The sequence below is a fragment of the Pseudophryne corroboree genome, chromosome 2 (genome assembly GCF_028390025.1).
Source record: "Pseudophryne corroboree isolate aPseCor3 chromosome 2, aPseCor3.hap2, whole genome shotgun sequence".
NCBI lineage: Eukaryota > Metazoa > Chordata > Amphibia > Anura > Myobatrachidae > Pseudophryne > Pseudophryne corroboree.
In genome coordinates this window covers 448,186,901-448,213,413 of record NC_086445.1, presented here as the reverse complement: position 1 = coordinate 448,213,413, position 26,513 = coordinate 448,186,901, and the positions used below count along the sequence as shown (strand labels likewise).

General features: G+C 46.8%; 1 protein-coding gene across 3 annotated transcripts in view; it reads left to right on the top strand.

The window, feature by feature from the left end:
- Positions 1-26,513, top strand: part of ZZEF1 (zinc finger ZZ-type and EF-hand domain containing 1) — a 404,243-nt gene that overhangs the window by 172,110 nt on the left and 205,620 nt on the right. For all 3 annotated transcript variants that reach the window (XM_063953702.1, XM_063953701.1, XM_063953700.1), the window contains exons 20-24: positions 8,653-8,774; positions 8,854-8,976; positions 14,862-15,031; positions 16,528-16,609; positions 23,459-23,660. In XM_063953702.1, the coding sequence (XP_063809772.1) occupies positions 8,653-8,774; positions 8,854-8,976; positions 14,862-15,031; positions 16,528-16,609; positions 23,459-23,660 (699 nt within the window). The remainder of the gene's footprint in view (positions 1-8,652; positions 8,775-8,853; positions 8,977-14,861; positions 15,032-16,527; positions 16,610-23,458; positions 23,661-26,513) is intronic.

Here is a 26,513-nt window from a genome sequence, read left to right as displayed (position 1 = left end):
GATAAGAATTTCTGCCTTTTGTGGACAGTGTAAAGGAAGCTTAAGACAGTTTGGGAGATGCAGTCTTTGACACCTGTCTCTGCCTATTCAGTATTCATCCCTACTGGTAAAAGCCAGATGCACACACGCAAACTGTGAACCTAGGAAGAGATACGTAACCTAAAAGGGAGAAAGCGACATCCACCCAGTTCATTTATTTAAGTGCCAGAGGTTTCAGTCTTTGTTATTTATTAAAAAAAAACAAAAAACAAGAGGAACTTGATTTATGATCATTCCTGTTCCCCACAATATGAGGGAATTTTGAGGAATTCCCAAATGGAACACGCAAGCTTGATCTGACACTTTTGTAGATAATAGTGGAGAAGCTGGAATCACACGGCTGGGTGATGAACTATCACAACTTCAGTCTTTTTTCAGCTGAACTCATGGTTTTTCTTGGTAACCTCTTCTAAACCATTTGTCAAAGTGGTCAAACTTTTTTCGTGGAAATGAAGTTAATGGGCATAATTAAATTCTGTTTTAAAGCAGTACAGTGTCCATGCTTCCAATCTCCAAAATGTAGGTGGTCCAAGTCCAATATTTGTGGAGTCTCTTCTGAGCTAGCTGAGACAAAATTTCCCAAGGGCTGACCCCTTTCCACTTGTGACTGGATCATTATAACCCCAGATGCTAGCTTAAAGGGATGGGATTCGATGAGCCTTCAGGGACCTTGTTCCCAAGAGGAGGCAGAGCTCTCTATAAACCATGGGTCTTCAACCTGTGACCCTCCAGCTGGTGTGGAACTGCACATCCCAGCATGCCCTGCCACAGTTTTGCTATTACCACTTACCTGACGATTTTTCCCTTCAAAAGCGTTAACAACATTGTTTTTTTAAATTTATTTTATTTAATAAAGTTGAAAAAGTATTTTTTTTTAAATATTTAAACATTATATTATGCACATCTGCAGAACGGATCTCCTCGTCAAAAACAGGGGGACAGGGAGGGACGGTGCAGTTGCATGAAATCTGACCATGCCAGTTAAGTGGTTGGCATCTTAAAAGGCAGGGCATGCTGGGATGTGTATTTCTGCAGCAGCTGGAGAACCGCAGGTTGAAGAACCATGCTATAAACACTCTTGAATACAGAGTGGTAGCAAATTTGCTGCAGGCTCAGTCCATCTTATGGTGTAAATCCATTACAATACAGACAACACCATGGCTGTGCTATATGTAAAACATCATATGGGCACCTGCAGCTTTTTGACCATGAAGTAAATTGTAGAGCACCTCATCTGGATGAAACAGTTTGTCCCTGCGATCTGAGCAATATTTATTCAGGAGGTGGCCATTTGGAAAGATTACTTCCTGAGCTGATATGCCATTCAACTCAGAGAGTGGTCCCTCCATCCAGAGATATTAAACTAGATTGTGGGCAGGATGGAGTTTGACATAAATGGCCTCTTGGCTGAATCACAAGATGGCATGATACTGTGCCAAAACAAGATATCAGAATTCTTTCCTGGTGGATGCCATGGTAGTCCAATGGAAGTACTGAGTAATGTGTCCCTTTCCTCCGATACCCATGCTTCTATGGGTACGAAGATGACTTTCTATCAAGGGTACCTTATTAATTCTGTCCGCACCAAACTAGCTAAGAAGATTGTGGTATGTCGATATTATATGGGTACACACTAGGCAAGATTGTGAATGATGTGGCCGATTGTGACGACACTTCGTACACATTATCCAGCATTTTCCCACTATGTTACTGACTATGCATGCTCCTGACGGGCAACATCGCCAGCGAGGGCCGTGCTACCGAATGTAGATGGACTGAGATTGGTCTCTCTTTTGTTATAGGTGTCGCCTCTATCTGTCTTTTTCTAGTGGAATTTTACAGATATACCGTAGATTAAAACCATTCTTCACATCCAAACACACTGTTCTGCAGTTTTGTGGACCTGAACTTGGTCCTTTGAGCATTGACAACAACCACCAACATTTTGACTTGATTGCCGATCCCTAACATAGAAGGTATTATTTTTCACTGGCTATTGCTTAAGCACCAAGGGTGTCTTAATTGGCCAGCGTATTTATTGCACATTAGCCAGTTACTTGACGCCAGCTGGGCTTTCTCTGAAACTGGCGCATTCCATGCTGCATCCTTTCTCATTTACCATTCTGCACATGCACAGGACTTTTTTCCTCTTACCCCCGTAACCCCCCGGCAGATATTTCTGCCGATTTTACACATCAGAATGATGCTTGATTGGCATATATGGCGCATATGCCTGGTTCCTCTCTGAGCACTATTGGACTAGTCTTTGTGAGTGCAGAGATCAGCTATAGCTGTGGGGACTTAAGGTCAGGGGGTGGGATGAGGGAGGGTGGAGGGATCGGTTGCTACTGGACTGGTTGGATTCATTGCTACTGCCATCTATGGAAAACTATATTATTTTGTAAGAAGTGTCTGGTGTTCATCAGACAATTTCTGCTAAGAGTCATCATTGTTTTAAAGAGGAGACTCACTCTCCCATGATATTTGGGTGCCCTCACCTTTACAGATATATTACGTAATAGGAGAGTGATTACATTTGGAGTAGATCATTTTAAAATGCCACAAACCAGTTCCAGTGACAGATCATAATGTTTCTGTGAGTGATACTCTTTTGTCATCATAAAGCTTTCTGTAATGTGTAAATTACGGAAAATATATTTTTTCTTTCTTGCTTTAGAATGCAATAAGTACGTTTTATTTGTAGCACTGCCATCTAATGCTGGGCATACACGCTACAGTTATCTGCCCAATATCAGCGGTACGGCCAGGTAATTGCAGCTGGTATGAGGGTGACCAGTTTGGATCGTCCTGCTGCAGGCGACTGATGGACATTCCCCTGTTCCTTCACATGGGAAGGAAGAGGGAAAAGTCATCTCCACAGGGGCGGAGCACCGATATCTGGTGGCATGACGTGTATGTCCCGAAAATCGACATGGACAGATAAAATGCCTGCCAGACCCTGTATACCAGGCATAATAGTTGCCTAAATACATATGTCGAAATTGGTTCTGTCTCTGGCATACTGTAATAGTAAACACAAACATCAAGCAATATAAGCACTCTCTCACAAATCAAATGTTTAAATATAATGTTGCCATTAAACAAAACACACGAGCCATCCATCACTAGTCATGTGATCAGCAAAACTAAAAATGTAACTTAATGGATTCTAAAGCAGTGTGTCCATGCTCCTACCTCCTAAAGGATTTAATTTCAAGTGTATGTATTTCATTATGATTGCTTTCCTACCAAAAGGTTGTTTTGCAATCCATTTTGTTTATCTATTCAATAAATGTGTTCTATTAAAGAAATGTATATATTGCTCTAGCATCCATAAGGGATATTGGGGACATGTTAGTACGATGGGTATAGACGGGGTCCAAAGGAGCCAGTGCACTTTAAATTTCTTCCACTGGGTGTGCTGGCTCCTCCCCTCTATGCCTCCTTCCACAGGCAATTTAGAAAAAAGTGCCCTCAGGAGAGGATGCACACTCTGCTAGCTCCAGAGTTTCCTTCAGTTTATGTTAAAACTTTTATTTTTCTTTCGGTATGCTGTTTGGGCAACAGCATACCGGTGCTGTGGGAGTTGGGGGGGAAGGGGGGGGGGGGGGCGGCGCGGCCACAGGCCTTGCGAGGTGCAGAGCCGCTTCCCCGCTGCAGGATCACCGTCCTGAGCGGTGGTTTGTTCAGCGGGGCACTGCGCCTTGGCTGTCGCAACCACAGAACGCCACACACCCCTAACACTCCTCTGAGAGAGTGAATTGTGTAAGCAGTTTTCACTGTTATGTAAAAAGCTGACAGCCTCACTGGGACTCTACAGCGTTGGGTGTGTTGGTGTCCTCTCTTCCTCTGTGTCTCCTCTCACATGCAGTAGCGCAGGCTTGCATTGTAAATCAGTTTGTGTTGTATGTGTATTGTGTGTACTTCATAATGGTAAAACACAAGTTATGCAGTGTATGTAAAACCAGATTCTCCCCTCTTTTATCTGGTTCCATATCATATGAGCAGTGTTGTCAGTCCTCACAAAATGCTGAGGACAATGTGGGGGAGAGTCACACGCCCACCTGGCTGAGGGTTGTCAAAACTATGATGTCTGATACTCATCTCACTGCAAATGCCAACAAAACACAAGAACTGCAAAAAGCAGTAGCAGATCTAGCTGCCAGGGCTGATGTCCCCCCCCCCGTCTAATACAGGTGCGCAAAAACATGCTTTACCTGCAATTCTATCAGATTCTAATGATGATATACAGGATGATGATGGGGATTCCACTCCTACACAGGGTATTGAAACCCTCATTTTAGCTAAAAGGGATGTGCTAAAGCCCCCCTAGAGAATGTAAATCAGCAGTCTTTTTCCTCCCTCAAGACAACCTGACTGTCACATTTCCTGATTCTAATGAATTAGATTATTTATTTAAGCTAGCCTGGAAGAATCCAGATAAGAAATATCAGGTGTCAAAACTTTTTTGCATACATTCCCCTTTGCCCCTGAGGGTAGAAAGTTCTGGGAAGAATCTCCAGCTGTAGACGTCTCAGTCTCTCGCCTCTCTAAGAAGGCGGTACTCCCGGCTCCGCGCTCCTTTACGGTAAAGGACCCAGGGGATAGGAAAATTGAGGCCACACGGAAATCTATCTACATTGCTGCAGGTGTATCTCAAAGACCGGTCATTGCAGGTTGCTGGATGACACATGCAATTCACTCCTGGGCTACTCAAATTCAGGAGGGTCTCTCGGGTGACATGACCCTAGTTACTACGGTGACTTTCCTAAAACACATTCAGGACACGGCAAGAGTCCTCTGTGACTCCCTAAAAGAGAGTGGCAATATTAATGCTAGGACCACTGCTATGGCTGTGTCCGCACGCAGAGCCATATGGTTGCGTCAGTGGATTGAAGACGCTGACTCCAAACGCAATGTGGAATCTCTTCCCTTTACAGGTGAATGGCTCTTCGGAGGTGGATTGAACGCATGGATCTCCAAAGCTACTGCTGGGAAATCCGTGTTTCTTCCCTCGGGGGTTCCGTCTGCTAGACGTACTAACCCGTGACCGTCTACTCAGTCCTTTCGGTCCACCAGATTTCGATCTAGTGCCAAAGGTGCATCAAATGCAGCTAGAGGCACCAGGGGTAAACCTAAGAAACCAGCCGTTGCCGGCTCTCAAGAACAGAGCACCAGTTCAGCTTCCGTAAAGACCTCAGCATGACGATGCCTGGCCACCCCTTGAGGATCTTGAGGTGGGAGCTCTGTTACGTCACTTCAGCCACATTTGGGAAAGTTCCTGCCAGGACGCCTGAGTAAGGGACCTTATTTCTCAGGGTTAGAAGCTGGAGTTCGACGGTGCTCCTCCCCAACGATTTTCCAAATCAAGCTTATGCTTATGGAAAATATGTGTGTTACACTACTACAGGCCATCACAAAGTTGGTCCAGTCCCAAGTCATTGTTTCACTACCCCTGCAACAGCAAGGACAAGGTTACTACTCCAGTCTCTTCGTTTGCCCAAACCAGACGGGTCTGTGAGGCCAATTTTGAATCTGAAGTCCTTGAATCCTTGCCTAAAGGTTTTCAAATTCAAGATGGAATCTTTGAGAGCAGTGATCGCAGGCCTGGAACATCAGGAATTCCTAGTGTCCCTGGATATCAGGGACGCCTACCTCCATATCCCAATTTGGCCTCCTCATCAGGCCTATCTGAGGTTCGCACTGCTGAACGATCACTACCAGTTCCAGGCGTTACCCTTTGGCCTATCTACAGCTCCGAGTGTGTTCACGAAGGTGATGGTGGAAATTATGTTCCAGCTCAGGGTCCAGGGGGTCAACGTGGTCTCTTACCTGGACGATCTGATAAAAGCGAGTTTCAGGGAGCTTCTACTGCTCCATATAGATCGCACTATATACCTTCTGTCACAGCACAGGTGGCTCCTCAATCTACAGAAGTCCCACCTGGAGCCATCTCAGCGGCTCCTGTTTCTGGGAATGCTACTGGATACTGTAGCGCAGAAAGTGTTCCTCCCAGACGACAAAGTGAGGACTTTCCAGGAAATGGTTCACACGGTTCTCCACCCGACTCGTGTTTCCAGTCATCTTTGCATAAGATTGCTGGGAAAGATAGTAGCCTCGTACGAGGCCATTCAGTATGGACGGTTCCATGCCAGACCTGTGCAACTGGACATCCTGAACAAGTGGTCCGGTTCCCATCTTCAGATGCACCGGATGATTCAACTGTCACCCCGGGCCAGGATTTCACTCCTGTGGTGGCTGCAGTCTTCCAGTCTCCAGGAAGGTCGACACTTCAGAATTCAGAATTGGTATCTACTCACGGCGGATGGGGGGCTGTCACCAAAATGGGTGCAGTTCCAGGGCAGGTAGTCTACCAAAGAGTACCTTCTTCCGATCAACATCCTGGAACTTCGGGCTATATACAGTGCCCTGATTCAGGCCTCCCTTCTGCTCCGGGATCAAGCAATTCAGGTGCAGTCTGACATCGCCACGGCTGTGGCGTACATCAATCGATAAGGAGGGACAAAAAGCAGGGCCTGCATGCGAGAAGTATCAAGAATACTCCTCTGGGTGGAAAGAAGTGCACTAGCACTGTCCGCAGTCTTCGTTCCGGGAGTGGACAATTGAGAAGCGGACTTCCTGGGTCACCACAATCTCCACCCAGTGGAGTGGGGCCTACATCCTCAGTTTTTTCAACAGATCATCGACCGGTGGGGTTTCCCCCAGATCGACATGATGGCGCCTCGCCTCATCAAGAAACTTTGCTTCTATTGCTCGCAAACCAGAGACCCTCAGACGTGCGCAGTGGATGCACTGACGTCGCCTTGGCCTTACCAGCTGATCTACATATTTCCTCCAATTCCATTGATCCCAAAGGTGCTCAAGAGGATCCGGCATGAACGAGTTCAAGCATTTCTGCTTGCCCCGGATTGGCCCCGGAGAGCGTGGTATGCGGATCTTCCAGACATGTCCGTCGAAGACCCTTGGCCTCTACCACTCAGAAGAGATCTTCTTCAGCAGGGACCGTTAGTCTACCCGGACTTACAGCGGCTTCGTTTGACGGCATGGAAGTTGAGCGGAACATCCTAGCTCACAAGGGACTTTCCAAAAAGGCAATTGCCACTATGGTGCAAGCCAGAAAATCTGTGACGTCAAAACACTATCATCATATCTGGAGGAGATACGTCTCCTGGTGTGAGGAACACACATATCCATCTGCCGATTTTCACTTGGGAAGATTTCTTCGTTTCCTACAGGCTGGAGTGGCTCAAGGCTTGTGTCTGGGATTCATTAATGTTCAAATTTCAGCTCTTTCAATCTTCTTCCAAAAGAAGTTAGCTGTACTGCCGGAAGTTCAGACCTTCTTGCAAGGGGTGCTTCACATCCAACCTCCATTTGTGCCGCCTACGGCACCTTGGGATTTGTATGTGTATTATGATTTCTTCAGTCCTCCTGGTTTGAACCTCTGATGACGGTAGAAGACACATACCTCACGTGGAAGACTGTGATGTTACTGGCCCTGGCTTCTGCTAGACATGTCTCGGAATTGGGGGCTTTATCGTATAAAAGTCTGTATTTGGTCTTTTACGAGGACAGAGCGGAGCTCCGGACTAGACAGCAGTTCCTGTCAAAGGTTGTTTCTGCTTTAAAGCAGTCCATTGCTCGTTGGATTCGACTTACTATCCAACAGGCCTATGTGTTGGCAGCCCTACCTGTTCCTAAGTCTTTAAAGGCCCACTCTACTAGATCGGTGGGCTCTTCCTGGGTGGCTGCCCATGGAGTCTCGGCCTTGCAACTATGCAGAGCCGCTACCTGGTCTGGGCAGAACACTTTTGTGAAGTTCTACAAGTTTGATAGCCTGGCCAAAGAGGATACCCAGTTTGGGCAGGCGGGGCTGCAGCAGTCTCCGCACGTTCTGGAAGCTTTGGGACATCCCCATCGTACTAATATGTCCCCAATATCCCTATGAATGCTAGTGAAAAAAGGATTTTAAATACCTACCGGTAAATCCTTTTCTTGTAGTCCATAAGGGATATTGGGTGCCTGCCTCTGTGCGGTGACTTTCTGCAGGTTCTCTGTTAGGTGTTACCTGTTCAGCCGTTGCTTTTTATGTTGCCAGATGTTGCTGGCCAAGTTATGTTATGGTGTGCTGGTGTATAAATCTCACCACACTTCTCGTTGTTATGTTCCTTCTCTCAAGTATGTCATCTCTGCTTCGGGCACTGTTTACCTATAACTGCCTGTGGGAGGGGGCATAGAGGGGAGGAGCCAGCACACCCAGTGGAAGAAATTTAAAGTGCACTGGCTCCTTTGGTCCCCGTCTATACCCATCGTACTAATGTGTCCCCAATATCCCTTATGGACTACGAGAAAAGGATTTACCAGTAGGTATTTAAAATCCTATTTTTTGCCCAGCGCATCTTTGGATTTTATAACCGTTTTAAAAACGTCCATGTATCTGAATCGAGTTTATTCTCCTCGACTATAACCATATAATATTTCCAGGATTCTAAAATAAACAGTATACTTGAATTTTGTTTCTTATTTCTTTCTTTTCGTATCAAAATACTGTCAGACTGATTTACTTCATTTGTAATCTCTTGTCTCCTCTAGATGTTGATCTTTTCTTGTTAAACACCAAAAATATTCTAGAACCTTTGCTGGACCAATGCAGTGGGCAGGTGATCATTGAAAAGTTGAGTGATTCCGTGTTTGCCATGTCAACGCGCCAGCTGGTAAATAAAAACATAGGAGTTTACTTTTTTTGTTGCCTGTTAGAAAGACAATCTAAAGTAATTTTTTTTGTTTTGACAGATGACCTACATGTTGGAGTTTTGTACTCTTAATATTCCGCACTGTTTACTACTCCAGAGTTTCAGCAGCTTAACGAAGTTACTGAAAAAGCTTTGTGGTGATCCTGGGGAGAGCGCAAACAAGGTAGTTAATTTTCTGTCTCCCTTTCATATTTGTAAAGGTTACCAGCATTTACTTGTTTATGTAAGGCAACTTATACCTTAGATAGAGGGGACCTTTAAAACAAGTCCATTGTGGAACCAGACAACAAATTGATATGTTGAGGATGTACTTAACTGAATCTTACCTTTAGTGTTTAGTAACCCGTGAGAGTTGTGTTGAGATCTTTCTGTCATTAGAGGAAAACTAGGAGTAAAGAAAATTATTATTATTTTTTTTAAATAACTGTAACCGGATTTAAGCAAAAAAGCCAAATGGTGTTTAATTTAGAAGAAAAAGGGTAAACATGACTGAATTTATTAGGTATGTTCTCATTGTTAAACACTCTTCTGGAGTTTTTGTAGGATACAGATCAGATAAGACTGTGAGATGTATGTGTGTGTGTCTCTGTATATATATGTATATATATGTATATATGTATATATATATTACAGTATAGTGTACATATATATTGTGGCAGAGAAACTTGGGTGACAGCTCAAGGTGCTAAAGGGTGGCCCAGAACCTGAGAACACAGGCTTACAACCTGGGTGTAGTGTGAAAGAGGTTAGTGGGGGAATTCCATCCAGAAGTCCACAATCTGGGTTTTCTTGAATTCCATCCTGCATTCTTCAGTGAGAAACTTACCTATTTAGCTGAGGTCATAGAGTGTTGTCAGTGCTTCTGATTCCAGCTAGTGGTCAGGTAAGGGCCTTGGAAAATTAGGTAGTGTAGGGAGTTCATGCTGGGCAAGGTGAAGAATGGGTCCTGGGCAGCTGTGTGACCGTAAAGATACCAGCAGGTTGTACGCTGTATGAGGCTGTTGGAAAATAAAGGCCATTCTTGCATTGCAAAGTTGCCGGTGTCAGCATGATGGTATCGCGATTCAACCGCAAAGTAAGGTGTTTCTGCCCAAATATCAAGAGCATGCACGAGTTTGATGCTTCATTTTGATATTCAGGTGCAAACACAGGATTTCTGTAGGGTGGTCTCCAAATATTTGATTTTAGAGTGATTGTCGCCAGCCCATGACAGAAGCATAAGTAACATGTAACAAGCTATAGTCTGCCCCAAACAAAGTGCAGTTTATGTAATACAGTACTTCATACCTATGCAGGCCCAATGATTACAGAAAGCCACTTAACAGATTCTCTCTTTGGTGAGATTACTGAGCATTCAGATACACGGAAGTCATTTAATTTGCGGTTGTCGGGATCCCAGCTGTCAGGAGACAGACACCTGAATCCCGACACCCTGGCCCGGAGCGTGGCAAGTGCAGCAAGCCCACGAGGGGACACGCTGCGCTCGCCGCTGGTATTCCGGCTGTCGGGATCCTGGCATCAGCTTCGTGACTGCCGGGATAATATACTGATCCCAGATGCACACACTGGGCTTGGTAGGATAATCTCCTGCCACTGGGCTTGTGCTGCAGCTCCATTCCACCCTTTATACTCCATGTAGTGGTCACTGGCCAGGTTATGGGGGAGAGGGGTTTCCAGGCAGCTATACTTGTTAACCTTTGTTTTAATGCTTCCACAAGATCTCAAGAAGGTGAAGCAATAGGCCATTTTGAGGATACTATTAATGTAGGACTGTTCTAGGCACGGAAGAAGGTCCAGGTAAAGAGCTGGGGATGTTATCTTATCAGTCTCCTTTCCTCCTCTTCCATGCCAACAAAATGGCCTCTTGGTTCCATTTCTTCGTTCCTTGGAACTTGTCAGTGCTTTGCATATCTATGGCCTATAGAAAGCAGGTTTTATTTTGGATGGATGGTATTTTATTATGTTTACATAGTAGGCTGGCCAGCCTCCAAACAGACCTTTGCTAGGCGGATTACTTAAGTAATTATTTGGGTCACTGTTGACCATTCTTGAATCTGTAAGGGCACATTCCAACATATTGGCAGGGGGCCTTTTATGAGCAATTGTCTGGTCTTTGGTGCATACTTTTTATAAATGTAATGGGTCCAAAACTTTTGTATCAAAAATTGCCAGCTTTGCAAGCAAAGTGCTGTTGATTGCTGCCTTAGAAAAACACATTTTCTCATAGTCCTATGGGACACCCTCTCTTTTAGTTCTTTGTTTGTGTTCTATTTCTCTGCTGTTGTCCTGGTTAGGATTATTTATATTTTTATCCTTGTCTCCTCGTTCTTTGCTCCTTGCCTATCCTTGGGAGTATTATTATAGGAAACTAAGGCTCCCAGGCTGGCTCTGGGGTATAGAGGGGGAGTAGTCATGGTTATACAGTTCTTAAAGTGGCCATGCTCCCTGCATCATATCTCTACCACCATGGGCTTCCTTACATGCAATTTTTATTTAATGTCTTAGCAAACAATAATAAACAATCCTGACAAAAATGGGAATGTAATGATCCCTTACACAAAATGAATTTACAGTTCGGGAGCAGCCATCTGCCCACACTAACCAGTGTGGTTATCCTGCAGTATCTCCAACACAAAGTCAGTGTTTGGGCTACCTTTCACCCAGTTCACCTGCCTCTGGTAGAAATATCTAATTTAAAAATGCTTAATTTAATGAACACAAAATTTCCAATAGCGCTTTTGCATAACTAAATCAATCATACCTTAGCAGTTGTAACATAACACCCAGAAAGCATTATATAATAAAATACTGGTTTCCTTCTAGCCACAACCCTATGTTATCTGCTTAAAGCTCAATCCACTGTTGGTGATGATTCTCGCTCATTTCTGCCTGCATGGCTATCGATCTTGTGTCTGTGTCGTCCGGCTTTCGGTGGTCTCAAATTCAAAAAAGCAGACAATAAGAAAGATCACCACTGTTCTTAGTAGTTTCTCTCTCTGTACTCTGCACTTTTGGGTCAGTGCAGCAGGAGCCATAACTCTATGCAAGTCGTGACATCTGGCTTCCATGATGTTATTGGTGAATTTCTTGTTTTCTCCATACTCCAGAGACAGCAATTTATCTATCCTTCGGGGCAGCAATTCCTCTTCTGCCTACCAATCCCAGTCTATTATATCCCATAGTCTGTTGCTGCTCACCTACATCGTTGATACACTGATGGCAGGGGCTCCACACGGTTTGCAGTTAACTGGTTCCTACAGTGGCTCTCAGTTGCCTAGGCACTTGAGTTGTAATTGACCGTGACATCCTTCCTGGATTAACCTCTTTATTGGTTAATGCAGAGTGTCGAGCTCAGAGCTGCCCAGGCTCCTAGTGTCAGGCTCGCTCTCTGGAGGCATGATGCCGCTACCAGTAGTTGTAAGATCTACAGTGAGTGCAGCTGTGGCACAGGGAGCTCTCATTGTTACTTTCTGTGTGCAGTATCTTACTGCGTACACCACATTTTATTTACATAGTATCAGTGATCACGCTGAGTGCAAAAAAAAGTGGATCCCAGGGACCCCTCACTTTTAAAAATTGGGGTCCTACCTGTCATTTTCTGGGTCCCATCGGAATGAAGGTTTTTATTAATCTTATTAATTATTCAGATATAAAAACACAGACTTGATTTGGACACTACAAAGTGTGGAAAGGGAGAGGAGGTGGTGACAATGCTGCTGGGCTGTGTAGCATGCAGGACACTCTGCACCAGAGTTGTAACTAGACATTTTGGCACCCTAAGACAGAATGCAAATTAGTGCTCCCCTTCCCACATGCCAAAGCATGGACAGTGGGGCGCAGCAAACATTTTTGGGCGTGGCCACATAATAGTGTCAATTCACATTACATCACACAGTAGTTCAGCTTATACACATTGCACCAGGTAAAACCTCCTATACACACTGCACCAGGTAGAGCATGTTATACATATTGTGCCACATAGTTCACGTTCTACACTTTGCGCCAGGTAGAGCACTTATACACTTTGCGCCAGGTAGAGCACTTATACACTTTGCGCCAGGCAGAGTACGTTATACACATTGCACCAGGCAGTGCACATTATACACATTGCACCAGGTAGATCACGTTATACACATTGCAACAGGCAGTGCACATTATACACATTGCACCAGGCAGTGCACATTATACACATTACTTTATACACATTGCACCAGGTAGAGCAAATTATACACATTGCACCAGGTAGAGCGCCGAGACACGTTGCACCAGGTAGGGCGCTGAGACGCGTTGCACCAGGTAGAGCGCCGAGACACGTTGCACCAGGTAGAGCACCGAGACACGTTGCACCAGGTAGAGCACCGAGACACGTTGCACCAGGTAGAGCGCCGAGACACGTTGCACCAGGTAGAGCGCCGAGACACGTTGCACCAGGTAAAGCGCCGAGACACATTGCACCAGGTAGAGCGCCGAGACACATTGCACCAGGTAGAGCGCCGAGACACATTGGACCATATATAGCGCCAAGACACATTGCACCAGGTAGAGCGCCGAGACACATTGCATCATACCCCAGGCGCACACACAGTATCTACCCACCACACACATTGGGCACGCATACACACAGCATCTGCCCACCTCATATTCCGGGCACACATAGCAACTGCCCACCTCATACTCCGGGCACACTCAGCAGCTGTCCAACTCATACCCCAGGCACGCACTTAGCAGCTGCCCGCCTCATACCCCAGGCACGCATTCAGCAGCTGCCCGCCTCATACCCCAGGCATACACTCAGCAGCTGCCCATCTCAGAATCTAATCTCCCCCCCCTTCTTTTATACCCCAGGCACACACTCAGTAATTGCCCCCCCCCCACCCCATACAACCAGGCACACAAGCAATAATTTACCCTCTCCCCTTACAACCCGGGAACACACGCAGTAATTGCTCCCCTCCACTTATACCCCAGGCACATACACAGTAACTGGCCCCCTCCAATTACACCCCAGGCACATACACAGTAACTGGCCCCCTCCAATTACACCCCAGGCACATACACAGTAACTGGCCCCCTCCACTTACACCCTGGCACAGTGCGAGCACCTCCTCGCTGGCAGAGCCCATATGGCAGGTACGGCGAGAGCTGGCAGCCAGTAGTCCGTACACAGCAGCGCGGAGACCGGGAGATCTACAACACACACACACTGGCCGGCACTCAGAGCTGCTGACAGGAGCGTCGGGGACACTGACCTGTGGAGAGGCGGGGCGCTCAGTCCATGAGCACGGAAACAATTGATCCGAGGGTGCCGGAGCAGAGGATTCCAGCAGCGCTAAGTCTGTGACGAATCGGCGCCTCCGCGGTGCTCACCTTCTACCCCACAGTGGCGGGCATCAATCAGTCACTTAATAGGTTGTGATTGGCTGCTGCAGCAGAGCGTGTCCCCGGGGACCCATCTATTTCAGAAAAGTGAGTCACCTGCCCTCAAAACTGGGTAAAATACGCACTATAGCACGTTTTTGCAATCACGGAGTATGGTGGAGAGCATACTTAAAGAGTGTGGTTCCTGGCAGGTTTAACAAGTACCTGTGCCTCATTAAACATGGAGCAAATGGGAAACATCAAAGTGTTAGTATTGTGGCTACAGTCCATTAAATTGGGAAATAAGGTACAGCAGCAGTTTGACAGATTAACCCCTTGTTTTGCAACAAAGCATTTTCCGAACAAAATGTTTTCAGTGCTGTCTGCAAATAACAGTCTAGCAGGCAGTTTTTAATGGTAAAGAGCACCTACTTAAATATACACTAAGGAGCATAGATTGGTCAGGAAATAGAAGCTGATTTCTTAGTGGTAGCTGCCATGCTCTATGTTACAAATTCTGATTCTGTTATGGTCACACTAGAATTAAGAATATTATAATGCATGAGTTTCCTCTTACTGTCTCTTCGACCATTCTGTTATTCTGTAAACAGAACAAACATTGGAAAAGGAATATTTCGGTATTAGATCTGCTTGATGAAGAAGCTATAATGGTATTTCTGTTTTAAATAGGTAGAAATGGATAGTTGGAACCAGGTTCAACAGCCAGTGGTTCTGCAGACCTGGATTATGGAATCCCCCCATAACTATGAGAACAACTGTCGAGACTCAACGGTCTTCCTTTGCCCTGGGGCTACCTATTTTGAGGTGGAATTTGATGACAAGTGTGAAACAGAGAGAAGGTAAGAAAATCTTTTTCTACATTAGAAAAAAAAAAGAAAAAAAATGCACTGTGGTATTGTGCTGCCTTTATACCCAAACTGCTGTAAGGGATGGTGTTGGCCTCCAGTGCTGAAAGCAATACACAGGGCACAGTTACCATCTCCGCTACCTTGGGCACAGCTACCAGCTCCTCTCCCTCCCTCCTTGGGCACAGTTACCAACTTCCCTACCTTGGGCACAGTTACATCTCCCCTACCTTGGGCACAGTTACCAGCTCCTCTCCCCCTCCCTCCGGCACAGTTATCAGCTCCTTCCCCCCTCCCTCCTTGGGCATAGTTACCATCTCCCCTACCTTGGGGACAGTTACCAGTTCCTTGCCCCTCCCTCCTTGGGCATAGTTATCAGCTGCTTCTCCCCTCCCTCCTTGGGCACAGTTACCATCTCCCCTACCTTGGGCATAGTTACCATCTCCCCTACCTTGGGCACAGTTATCAGCTCCTCCCCCCCCTCCCTCCGGCAAAGTTATCAGCTTCTTCCCACTCCCTGCCTTGGGCACAGTTACCAGCTCCTTCCCTCTTCCCTCCTTGGGCACAGTTATCCGCTTTTACCCCTCCCTCCTTCCTTGGGTATAGTTATAAGCATCTTCCTCCCTCCCACACTTAGCAGCTCCTCCTCCAACCTCTTGCATACTGGGCACTGGCAGACTTACAGCCGCAGACAGTGCGCTGCTCCCCCACTGCAGACAGTGCAGCTTAATTTAAATATCCCGGGTCCGAGACCAAGTGCTGCCGTTGTCTCCACCCCCATCTCCGACTCTCCGCCCGATGCCTGACGTGACATCTACCAGGTCCTTCCATCCAGCTACAGTAGAGTACATCCGGCACATCGTGACCTGTTCTCTCTACAAACTCCCAATGGCGGCCACGGCTGGAAGATATTGAAGCGCAGTGACAAGCAGCCGGTCGGGCCACTTGTCATTGCTCAGTGGTGGGAGGCAGTTGGCTGGAAAAAATCTGTTTGCGGGCCGTATTTTGCCCACCCCTATTTTACACCATAGAGGTTATTTATCAGTGGTGACCATCGATGGATAACCCACTGATGGCCATCCCCCAGGTGGCATTAGTGCCCGTCAGCACTAAAATCTTCCCCCCCTTTCCTAGTACTCCGCTCAGCTGGCGGAGTTTTGCGGAATGACGCTGTCGCGTCATGACGTCTCAACGCGATCTCGTCCCGACGCGATCGCATCATTCTTCAAAAGTCCACCGGCCGAGTGGAGTGTAAACAGGAGGGAGGGGGAGCAGTGGCATGCCCCGGAAATTTTCCGGGGTAGCCAGTCTGCACAGTGCAGCTGGCCCCGGAAATTCTCAGGGCATACCGCTGAAGCGGATAATAAATTGATAATATATTTAATTTGTCTACCATTAGTTCTGTTACTCTTCTTTTCTCCTTGTTTCTACATTAGCATGAAAGCGCATTCTACTGTGAATGTATAACTTAGATCAATGTCTTTGTGCAGGTATGACTATTTGGAATTTACAGATGCTAGAGGTGGGAAAGTTCGCTATGATCACAAAGTTGGCACTGATAAATGGCCAAAGGTAAGTGAGAAAGCAGCAGGAAGATATAGGGAGAGATGTAGTAAGACTGGAGAAGTAATAAAGCAGTGATAAATGCAAGGTGATAATGCACCAGCCAATCAGCTCCTAACTGTCAATTTACATATTGGAGCTGATTGGCTGGTGTCTTATCACCTTGCCCTTATCACTTCTTTGTCACTACTTTATCACTTCTTCAGGCTTAATAAATTTGCCCCATAGTGTCTGCATATCTGATAATTATATGCACGTGCTAGTTTCTATATACCTGTCTCCTGAATCCTTTCACCGTAAATATGTTCCCCTTTTCTTGGTTGCAAGGTTATGTTTCAAATAATTATATTCTTGCTGTAAGCCTATAATTGTATCTTTCATTGGCATAGTTAATGGCCCCTTGTGCCCATTGCAAAATCTGATCTGCTCCATCATGTTCTGTGTAATAATGCCACATATAGTGTACTAGCACATGCCTGTCTATTCTAATGAGAAGTGAAACTTGCTCTCAGGAATTTGCCATAAGTGTAAGAACCATGCTTGTATACACCTATCCATGGAGGTCATTCCGAGTTGTTCGCTCGCAAGGCGATTTTAGCAGAGTTGCTCACGCTAAGCCGCCGCCTACTGGGAGTGAATCTTAGCATCCTAAAATTGCGAACGACGTATTCGCAATATTGCGATTACACACCTCGTAGCAGTTTCTGAGTAGCTTCAGACTTACTCGGCATCTGCGATCAGTTCAGTGCTTGTCGTTCCTGGTTTGACGTCACAAACACACCCAGCGTTCGCCCAGACACTCCTCCGTTTCTCCGGCCACTCCTGCGTTTTTTCCGGAAACGGTAGCGTTTTTTCCCACACGCCCATAAAACGGCCTGTTTCCGCCCAGTAACACCCATTTCTCTAACGTCCTAGTGGATGCTGGGGACTCCGTCAGGACCATGGGGATTAGCGGCTCCGCAGGAGACAGGGCACAAAAATAAAGCTTTAGGATCAGGTGGTGTGCACTGGCTCCTCCCCCTATGACCCTCCTCCAAGCCTCAGTTAGGTTTTTGTGCCCGTCCGAGCAGGGTGCAATCTAGGTGGCTCTCCTAAAGAGCTGCTTAGAAAAAGTTTTTAGGTTTTTTATTTTCAGTGAGTCCTGCTGGCAACAGGCTCACTGCAACGAGGGACTTAGGGGAGAAGAAGTGAACTCACCTGCGTGCAGGATGGATTGGCTTCTTAGGCTACTGGACACCATTAGCTCCAGAGGGATCGAACACAGGCCCAGCCATGGAGTCCGGTCCCGGAGCCGCGCCGCCGACCCCCTTACAGATGCCGAAAAGCGAAGAGGTCCAGAAACCGGCGGCAGAAGACTTTTCAGTCTTCATGAGGTAGCGCACAGCACTGCAGCTGTGCGCCATTGTTGTCACACACTTCACACCAGCGGTCACGGAGGGTGCAGGGCGCTGCAGGGGGCGCCCTGGGCAGCAATGAGAATACCTTGTTCTGGCTAAAAAATACATCACATATAGCCCTTGGGGCTATATGGATGTATTTAACCCCTGCCAGGTCTCACAAACTCCGGAGAAGAGCCCGCCGAAATAGGGGGCGGGGCCTATCTCCTCAGCACACAGCGCCATTTTCCTGCTCAGCTCCGCTGCGAGGAAGGCTCCCAGGACTCTCCCCTGCACTGCACTACAGAAACAGGGTAAAAAAGAGAGGGGGGGGGGCACTTTTTTTGGCGTTTTTGATATATATTAAGCTGCTATAAGGGAGACAACACTTCTATAGGGTTGTTCCTATATATTTATAGCGCTTGGGTGTGTGCTGGCAAACTCTCCCTCTGTCTCCCCAAAGGGCTAGTGGGGTCCTGTCTTCGATAAGAGCATTCCCTGTGTGTCTGCTGTGTGTCGGTACGTGTGTGTCGACATGTATGAGGACGATGTTGTGTGGAGGCGGAGCAATTGCCGGTAATGGTGATGTCACCCCCTAGGGAGTCGACACCGGAATGGATGGCTTTATTTATGGAATTACGTGATAATGTCAGCACATTACAAAAATCAGTTGACGACATGAGACGGCCGGAAAACCAGTTAGTACCTGTACAGGCGTCTCAGACACCGTCAGGGGCTGTAAAACGCCCTTTACCTCAGTCGGTCGACACAGACCCAGACACGGACACCGAATCTAGTGTCGACGGTGAAGAAACAAACGTATTTTCCAGTAGGGCCACACGTTATATGATCACGGCAATGAAGGAGGCTTTACATATCTCTGATACTGCATGTACCACAAAAAGGGGTATTATGTGGGGTCTGAAAAAACTACCTGTAGTTTTTCCTGAATCAGACGAATTGAATGAAGTGTGTGATGAAGCGTGGGTTAACCCCGATAGAAAACTGCTAATTTCAAAGAAGTTATTGGCATTATATCCTTTCCCGCCAGAGGTTAGGGCGCGCTGGGAAACACCCCCTAGGGTGGATAAGGCGCTCACACGCTTATCAAAACAAGTGGCGTTACCGTCTCCTGAAACGGCCGCCCTCAAGGATCCAGCAGATAGGAGGCTGGAAACTACCCTGAAAAGTATATACACTCATACTGGTGTTATACTGCGACCAGCCATCGCCTCTGCATGGATGTGCAGTGCTGGGGTGGTTTGGTCGGATTCCCTGACTGAAAATATTGATACCCTGGATAGGGACAGTATTTTACTGACTATAGAGCATTTAAAGGATGCATTTCTATATATGCGAGATGCACAGAGGGATATTTGCACTCTGGCATCGAGAGTAAGTGCGATGTCCATATCTGCCAGAAGAAGTTTATGGACGCGACAATGGTCAGGTGATGCGGATTCCAAACGGCATATGGAAGTATTGCCGTATAAGGGGGAGGAATTATTTGGGGTCGGTCTATCGGATTTGGTGGCCACGGCAACAGCCGGGAAATCCACCTTTTTACCTCAGGTCCCCTCCCAACAGAAAAAGACACCGTCTTTTCAGCCGCAGTCCTTTCGTTCCTATAGGAACAAGCGGGCGAAAGGACAGTCATATTTGCCCCGAGGCAAAGGAAAGGGTAAGAGAGTGCACCAAGCAGCTTCTTCCCAGGAGCAGAAGCCCCCCCCGGCTTCTGCAAAGCCCTCAGCATGACGTTGGGGCTTTACAAGCGGTGGGGGGTCGACTCAAGAATTTCAGCGCACAGTGGGCTCACTCACAGGTGGACCCCTGGATCCTGCAGATAATATCTCAGGGTTACAGGTTGGAATTCGAGAAGTCTCCCCCTCGCCGGTTCCTAAAGTCTGCTCTGCCAACGTCTCCCTCAGACAGGGCGACGGTATTGGAAGCCATTCACAAGCTGTATTCTCAGCAGGTGATAGTCAAGGTACCCCTCCTACAACAGGGAAAGGGGTATTATTCCACACTATTGGTGGTACCGAAGCCGGACGGCTCGGTAAGACCTATTCTAAATCTGAAATCTTTGAACCTGTACATACAAAAATTAAAGTTCAAGATGGAGTCACTCAGAGCAGTGATAGCGAATCTGGAAGAAGGGGACTTTATGGTGTCCCTGGACATCAAGGATGCTTACCTGCATGTCCCAATTTGCCCTTCACATCAAGGGTACCTCAGGTTCGTGGTGCAAAACTGTCATTATCAGTTTCAGACGCTGCCGTTTGGATTGTCCACGGCACCATCGGGTCTTTACCAAGGTAATGGCCGAAATGATGTTTCTTCTACGAAGAAAAGGCGTATTAATTATCCCTTACTTGGACGATCTCCTGATAAGGGCAAGGTCCAGGGAACAGCTGGGGGACGTAGTAGCACTAACCCAAATAGTGCTGCAACAGCACGGGTGGATTCTGAATTTTCCAAAATCTCAATTGACCCCGACGACACGTCTGCTGTTCCTGGGAATGATTCTGGACACGGTTCAGAAAAAGGTGTTTCTTCCGGAGGAGAAAGCCAAGGAGTTATCCGAACTTGTCAGGAACCTCCTAAAACCAGGGAAAGTGTCTGTGCATCAATGCACAAGAGTCCTGGGAAAGATGGTGGCTTCTTACGAAGCGATTCCATTCGGCAGATTCCACGCACGAACTTTTCAGTGGGATCTGCTGGACAAATGGTCCGGATCGCATCTGCAGATGCATCAGCGGATAACCTTGTCGCCACGGACAAGGGTGTCTCTTCTGTGGTGGTTGCAGAGTGCTCATCTGTTAGAGGGCCGCAGATTCGGCATACATGACTGGGTCCTGGTGACCACGGATGCCAGTCTGAGAGGCTGGGGAGCGGTCACACAGGGAAGAAACTTCCAGGGAGTATGGTCAAACCTGGAGATGTCTCTTCACATAAATATACTGGAGCTAAGAGCGATTTACAATGCTCTAAGCCTGGCAAAACCCCTGCTTCAGGGTCAGCCGGTGTTGATCCAGTCGGACAACATCACGGCAGTCGCCCACGTAAACAGACAGGGCGGCACAAGAAGCAGGAGAGCAATGGCAGAAGCTGCAAGGATTCTTCGCTGGGCGGAAGATCATGTGATAGCACTGTCAGCAGTGTTCATTCCGGGAGTGGACAACTGGGAAGCAGACTTCCTCAGCAGACACGATCTACACCCGGGAGAGTGGGGACTTCATCCAGAAGTCTTCCACATGATTGTGAACCGTTGGGAAAAACCAAAGGTGGACATGATGGCGTCTCGCCTCAACAAAAAACTGGACAGGTATTGCGCCAGGTCAAGAGACCCTCAGGCAATAGCTGTGGACGCTCTGGTAACGCCGTGGGTGTTCCAGTCAGTGTATGTGTTTCCTCCTCTGCCTCTCATACCAAAAGTACTGAGAATTATACGGCAAAGGGGAGTAAGAACGATACTCGTGGCTCCGGATTGGCCAAGAAGAACTTGGTACCCGGAACTTCAGGAGATGCTCACGGAAGATCCGTGGCCTCTACCTCTAAGACGGGACCTGCTTCAGCAGGGACCGTGTCTATTCCAAGACTTACCGCGGCTGCGTTTGACGGCATGGCGGTTGAACGCCGAATTCTAAGGGAAAAAGGCATTCCGGAAGAGGTCATTCCTACACTGGTAAAAGCCAGGAAGGAGGTGACTGCACAACATTATCACCGCATTTGGAGAAAATATGTTGCGTGGTGTGAGGCCAGGAAGGCCCCCACGGAGGAATTTCAATTGGGTCGATTCCTACATTTCCTGCAAACAGGATTGTCTATGGGCCTCAAGTTGGGGTCCATTAAGGTTCAAATTTCGGCCCTGTCGATTTTCTTCCAGAAAGAATTGGCTTCAGTTCCTGAAGTCCAGACTTTTGTAAAAGGAGTACTACATATACAGCCCCCGGTTGTGCCCCCAGTGGCTCCGTGGGACCTTAATGTAGTTTTGGATTTTCTCAAATCCCATTGGTTTGAGCCACTCAAATCGGCGGATTTGAAATATCTTACATGGAAAGTAACCATGCTACTGGCCCTGGCTTCAGCCAGGAGAGTGTCAGAATTGGCGGCTTTATCGTATAAAAGCCCATATCTGATTTTCCATTCGGACAGGGCAGAACTGCGGACGCGTCCTCATTTTCTGCCTAAGGTGGTGTCAGCGTTTCACCTGAACCAGCCTATTGTGGTGCCTGCGGCTACTAGCGATTTGGAGGATTCCAAGTTGCTGGACGTTGTCAGGGCATTGAAAATATATATTTCAAGGACGGCTGGAGTCAGAAAATCTGACTCTCTGTTTATACTGTATGCACCCAACAAGCTGGGTGCTCCTGCTTCTAAGCAGACGATTGCTCGTTGGATTTGTAGCACAATTCAACTTGCACATTCTGTGGCAGGCCTGCCACAGCCTAAATCTGTCAAGGCCCATTCCACAAGGAAGGTGGGCTCATCCTGGGCGGCTGCCCGAGGGGTCTCGGCATTACAACTCTGCCGAGCAGCTACGTGGTCGGGGGAGAACACGTTTGTAAAATTCTACAAATTTGATACCCTGGCTAAAGAGGACCTGGAGTTCTCTCATTCGGTGCTGCAGAGTCATCCGCACTCTCCCGCCCGTTTGGGAGCTTTGGTATAATCCCCATGGTCCTGACGGAGTCCCCAGCATCCACTAGGACGTTAGAGAAAATAAGATTTTACTTACCGATAAATCTATTTCTCGTAGTCCGTAGTGGATGCTGGGCGCCCATCCCAAGTGCGGATTGTCTGCAATACTTGTACATAGTTATTGTTACAAAGAAATCGGGTTGTTATTGTTGTGAGCCGTCTGTTCAGAGGCTCCTACGTTGTCATACTGTTAACTGGGTTCAGATCACAAGTTGTACGGTGTGATTGGTGTGGCTGGTATGAGTCTTACCCGGGATTCAAAATCCTTCCTTATTGTGTACGCTCGTCCGGGCACAGTATCCTAACTGAGGCTTGGAGGAGGGTCATAGGGGGAGGAGCCAGTGCACACCACCTGATCCTAAAGCTTTATTTTTGTGCCCTGTCTCCTGCGGAGCCGCTAATCCCCATGGTCCTGACGGAGTCCCCAGCATCCACTACGGACTACGAGAAATAGATTTATCGGTAAGTAAAATCTTATTTTCCTATCAATCACACTACGATCGCCTGAGCGAAGAAAAAGCCGTGAGTAAAAATCCAAACTTCATAGCAAATTTACTTGGCGCAGTCGCAGTGCGGACATTGCGCATGCGCACTAAGCGGAAAAACGCTGCGATGCGAAGAAATTTTCCGAGCGAACGACTCGGAATGACCTCCCATATCTGTCACATGACATGCACATAATTAGAAATTGGCACAATAGCAAAGAAGAATAGTTTTTGTGAATGACTTACATATTGTATACAGTTGTTTTTCAATTTCTTTGTGTTTTATTGCTCTGCAGAAAGTAACCTTTAAGGCTGGTCCACAACTCCAGTTCTTGTTCTTCTCAGACAGTAGCAACAATGAATGGGGGTTTAAGTTTACTGTCACAGCATATGGCCTTCCAGACATTGCCCTCTCTTGGAGCTCAGATTTACATCTACTTGTTGCACGATTATTGGGACGTCTGGCATCTAGGTCAATGGCTATGAAATCCACATGCGGTAAGATGTTTGTGTGTGTGTCCCTTCATCTTATAACCAAAGAAAGATGATCTCAACATATGGTTAGTTATCACATATTTGAAAATGATTACTTGAACTCTTGTATTTTGCCTGCTATGCTCAGGCATGGAGGCTAGGTTTACACTTTTTTTTTTTTTTTTTAATCTTATTTGTATTTTTTGTCGATAATCAATTGAACAACTATAAAGATAGCCATTACAGAGATCAGAAATTAAGATACATTATTATTAAGCAAGCAACAATCACAAATATCTTGTACACATAGTAGTTGAAACAAATGCAAGTAGATATAGTGTCAATGAAATTAAGGTGAAAGATGGGAGGAAAAAAGATAAAAGAAAGAAGAAAAAAGGAAGTGAAGTAGAGAGGTAGCAGAAAGCAAAAGAAAAGGCTGTCTAGAGAGAAAAGAACAAGTAGGGAAAAGTATAGTGGGCCGGTCGACGTGTGTCACCCGGTCACTAACACATGCAATCGGTGCAAAGAAAGAAAATGGTCTATACAGTAGTTAAGGGAGGTTCAGTTTGAAAAAAGCTAGTCCAAGGAGTACAAATTTTTATAAAAGTAGATGAAGTATCTTGTAAAGTCGAGGTAATTTTCTTGATTCTGTATGTTGACCAAACTGCGTTGAGCGTAGCTGTGTATGAAGGAGGAACGTGCGATTTCCACTGAGAAGCTATATGGCATTTGGCAGCACTTAGGACGTGATTGATTCGTTTTTGGATTGTGGGGGAGATGTCAGGAATAGGCTTAAAGATTAGGAAGTGTAGTGGAAAGATAGGCATTTGAATATCTGTGACAGACTTAATTAATTTATGAATTTCTGACCAGAAGGGATGAAGAAATGGACAGGTCCACCATATGTGTAAAAATGTTCCCTTCTGACCACAGTTTCTCCAACAGAGATCCGATGTTGAGGGATAAATAAAATTAAGTCTGCTAGGGACTAAGTACTGTACCATCTAAAGTATACTTTATAGGCGTTCTCTTTGATGCAAGAAGATATGAAGCATTTCTCTGACGTCCTAGTGGATGCTGGGGACTCCGTCAGGACCATGGGGGAATAGCGGCTCCGCAGGAGACAGGGCACAAAAGTAAAAGCTTTAGGATCAGGTGGTGTGCACTGGCTCCTCCCCCTATGACCCTCCTCCAAGCCTCAGTTAGATTTTTGTGCCCGGCCGAGAAGGGTGCAATCTAGGTGGCTCTCCTAAAGAGCTGCTTAGAGTAAAAGTTTTGTTAGGTTTTTTATTTTCAGTGAGTCCTGCTGGCAACAGGCTCACTGCATCGAGGGACTTAGGGGAGAGAAGTGAACTCACCTGCGTGCAGGATGGATTGGCTTCTTAGGCTACTGGACACCATTAGCTCCAGAGGGAGTCGGAACACAGGTCTCACCCTGGGGTTCGTCCCGGAGCCGCGCCGCCGACCCCCTTGCAGATGCCGAAAAGTGAAGAGGTCCAGAAACCGGCGGCAGAAGACTTTTCAGTCTTCATAAGGTAGCGCACAGCACTGCAGCTGTGCGCCATTGTTGTCAGCACACTTCATAGCAGCGGTCACTGAGGGTGCAGGGCGCTCTGGGCAGCAATGATAGTACCTTATTCTGGCTAAAAATACATCACATATAGCCCCTGGGGGCTATATGGATGTATTTAACCCCTGCCAGGTCTCAGAAAAACGGGAGAAGAAGCCCGCCGAAAAGGGGGCGGGGCCTATTCTCCTCAGCACACAGCGCCATTTTCCCTCACAGAAATGCTGGTGGGAAGGCTCCCAGGCTCTCCCCTGCACTGCACTACAGAAACAGGGTTAAAACAGAGAGGGGGGGCACTTATTTGGCGATATGACTATATATATATTAAAATGCTATAAGGGAAAAACACTTATATAAAGGTTGTCCCTGTATAATTATAGCGTTTTTGGTGTGTGCTGGCAAACTCTCCCTCTGTCTCCCCAAAGGGCTAGTGGGGTCCTATCCTCTATCAGAGCATTCCCTGTGTGTGTGCTGTGTGTCGGTACGTGTGTGTCGACATGTATGAGGACGATGTTGGTGAGGAGGCGGAGCAATTGCCTGTAATGGTGATGTCACTCTCTAGGGAGTCGACACCGGAATGGATGGCTTATTTAAGGAATTACGTGATAATGTCAACACGCTGCAAGGTCGGTTGACGACATGAGACGGCCGGCAAACCAATTAGTACCTGTCCAGGCGTCTCAAACACCGTCAGGGGCGTTAAAACGTCCTTTTACCTCAGTCGGTCGACACAGACACGGACACTGACTCCAGTGTCGACGGTGAAGAAACAAACGTATTTTCCTTTAGGGCCACACGTTACTTGTTAAGGGCAATGAAGGAGGTGTTACATATTTCTGATACTACAAGTACCACAAAAAAGGGTATTATGTGGAGTGTGAAAAAACTACCTGTAGTTTTTCCTGAATCAGATAAATTAAATGAAGTGTGTGATGATGCGTGGGTTTCCCCCGATAGAAAATATTGGCGGTATACCCTTTCCCGCCAGAAGTTAGGGCGCGTTGGGAAACACCCCTTAGGGTGGATAAGGCGCTCACACGCTTATCAAAACAAGTGGCGGTACCGTCTCCAGATAGGGCCGCCCTCAAGGAGCCAGCTGATAGGAGGCTGGAAAATATCCTAAAAAGTATATACACACATACTGGTGTTATACTGCGACCAGCGATCGCCTCAGCCTGGATGTGCAGCGCTGGGGTGGCTTGGTCGGATTCCCTGACTGAAAATATTGATACCCTTGACAGGGACAGTATTTTATTGACTATAGAGCATTTAAAGGATGCATTTCTATATATGCGAGATGCACAGAGGGA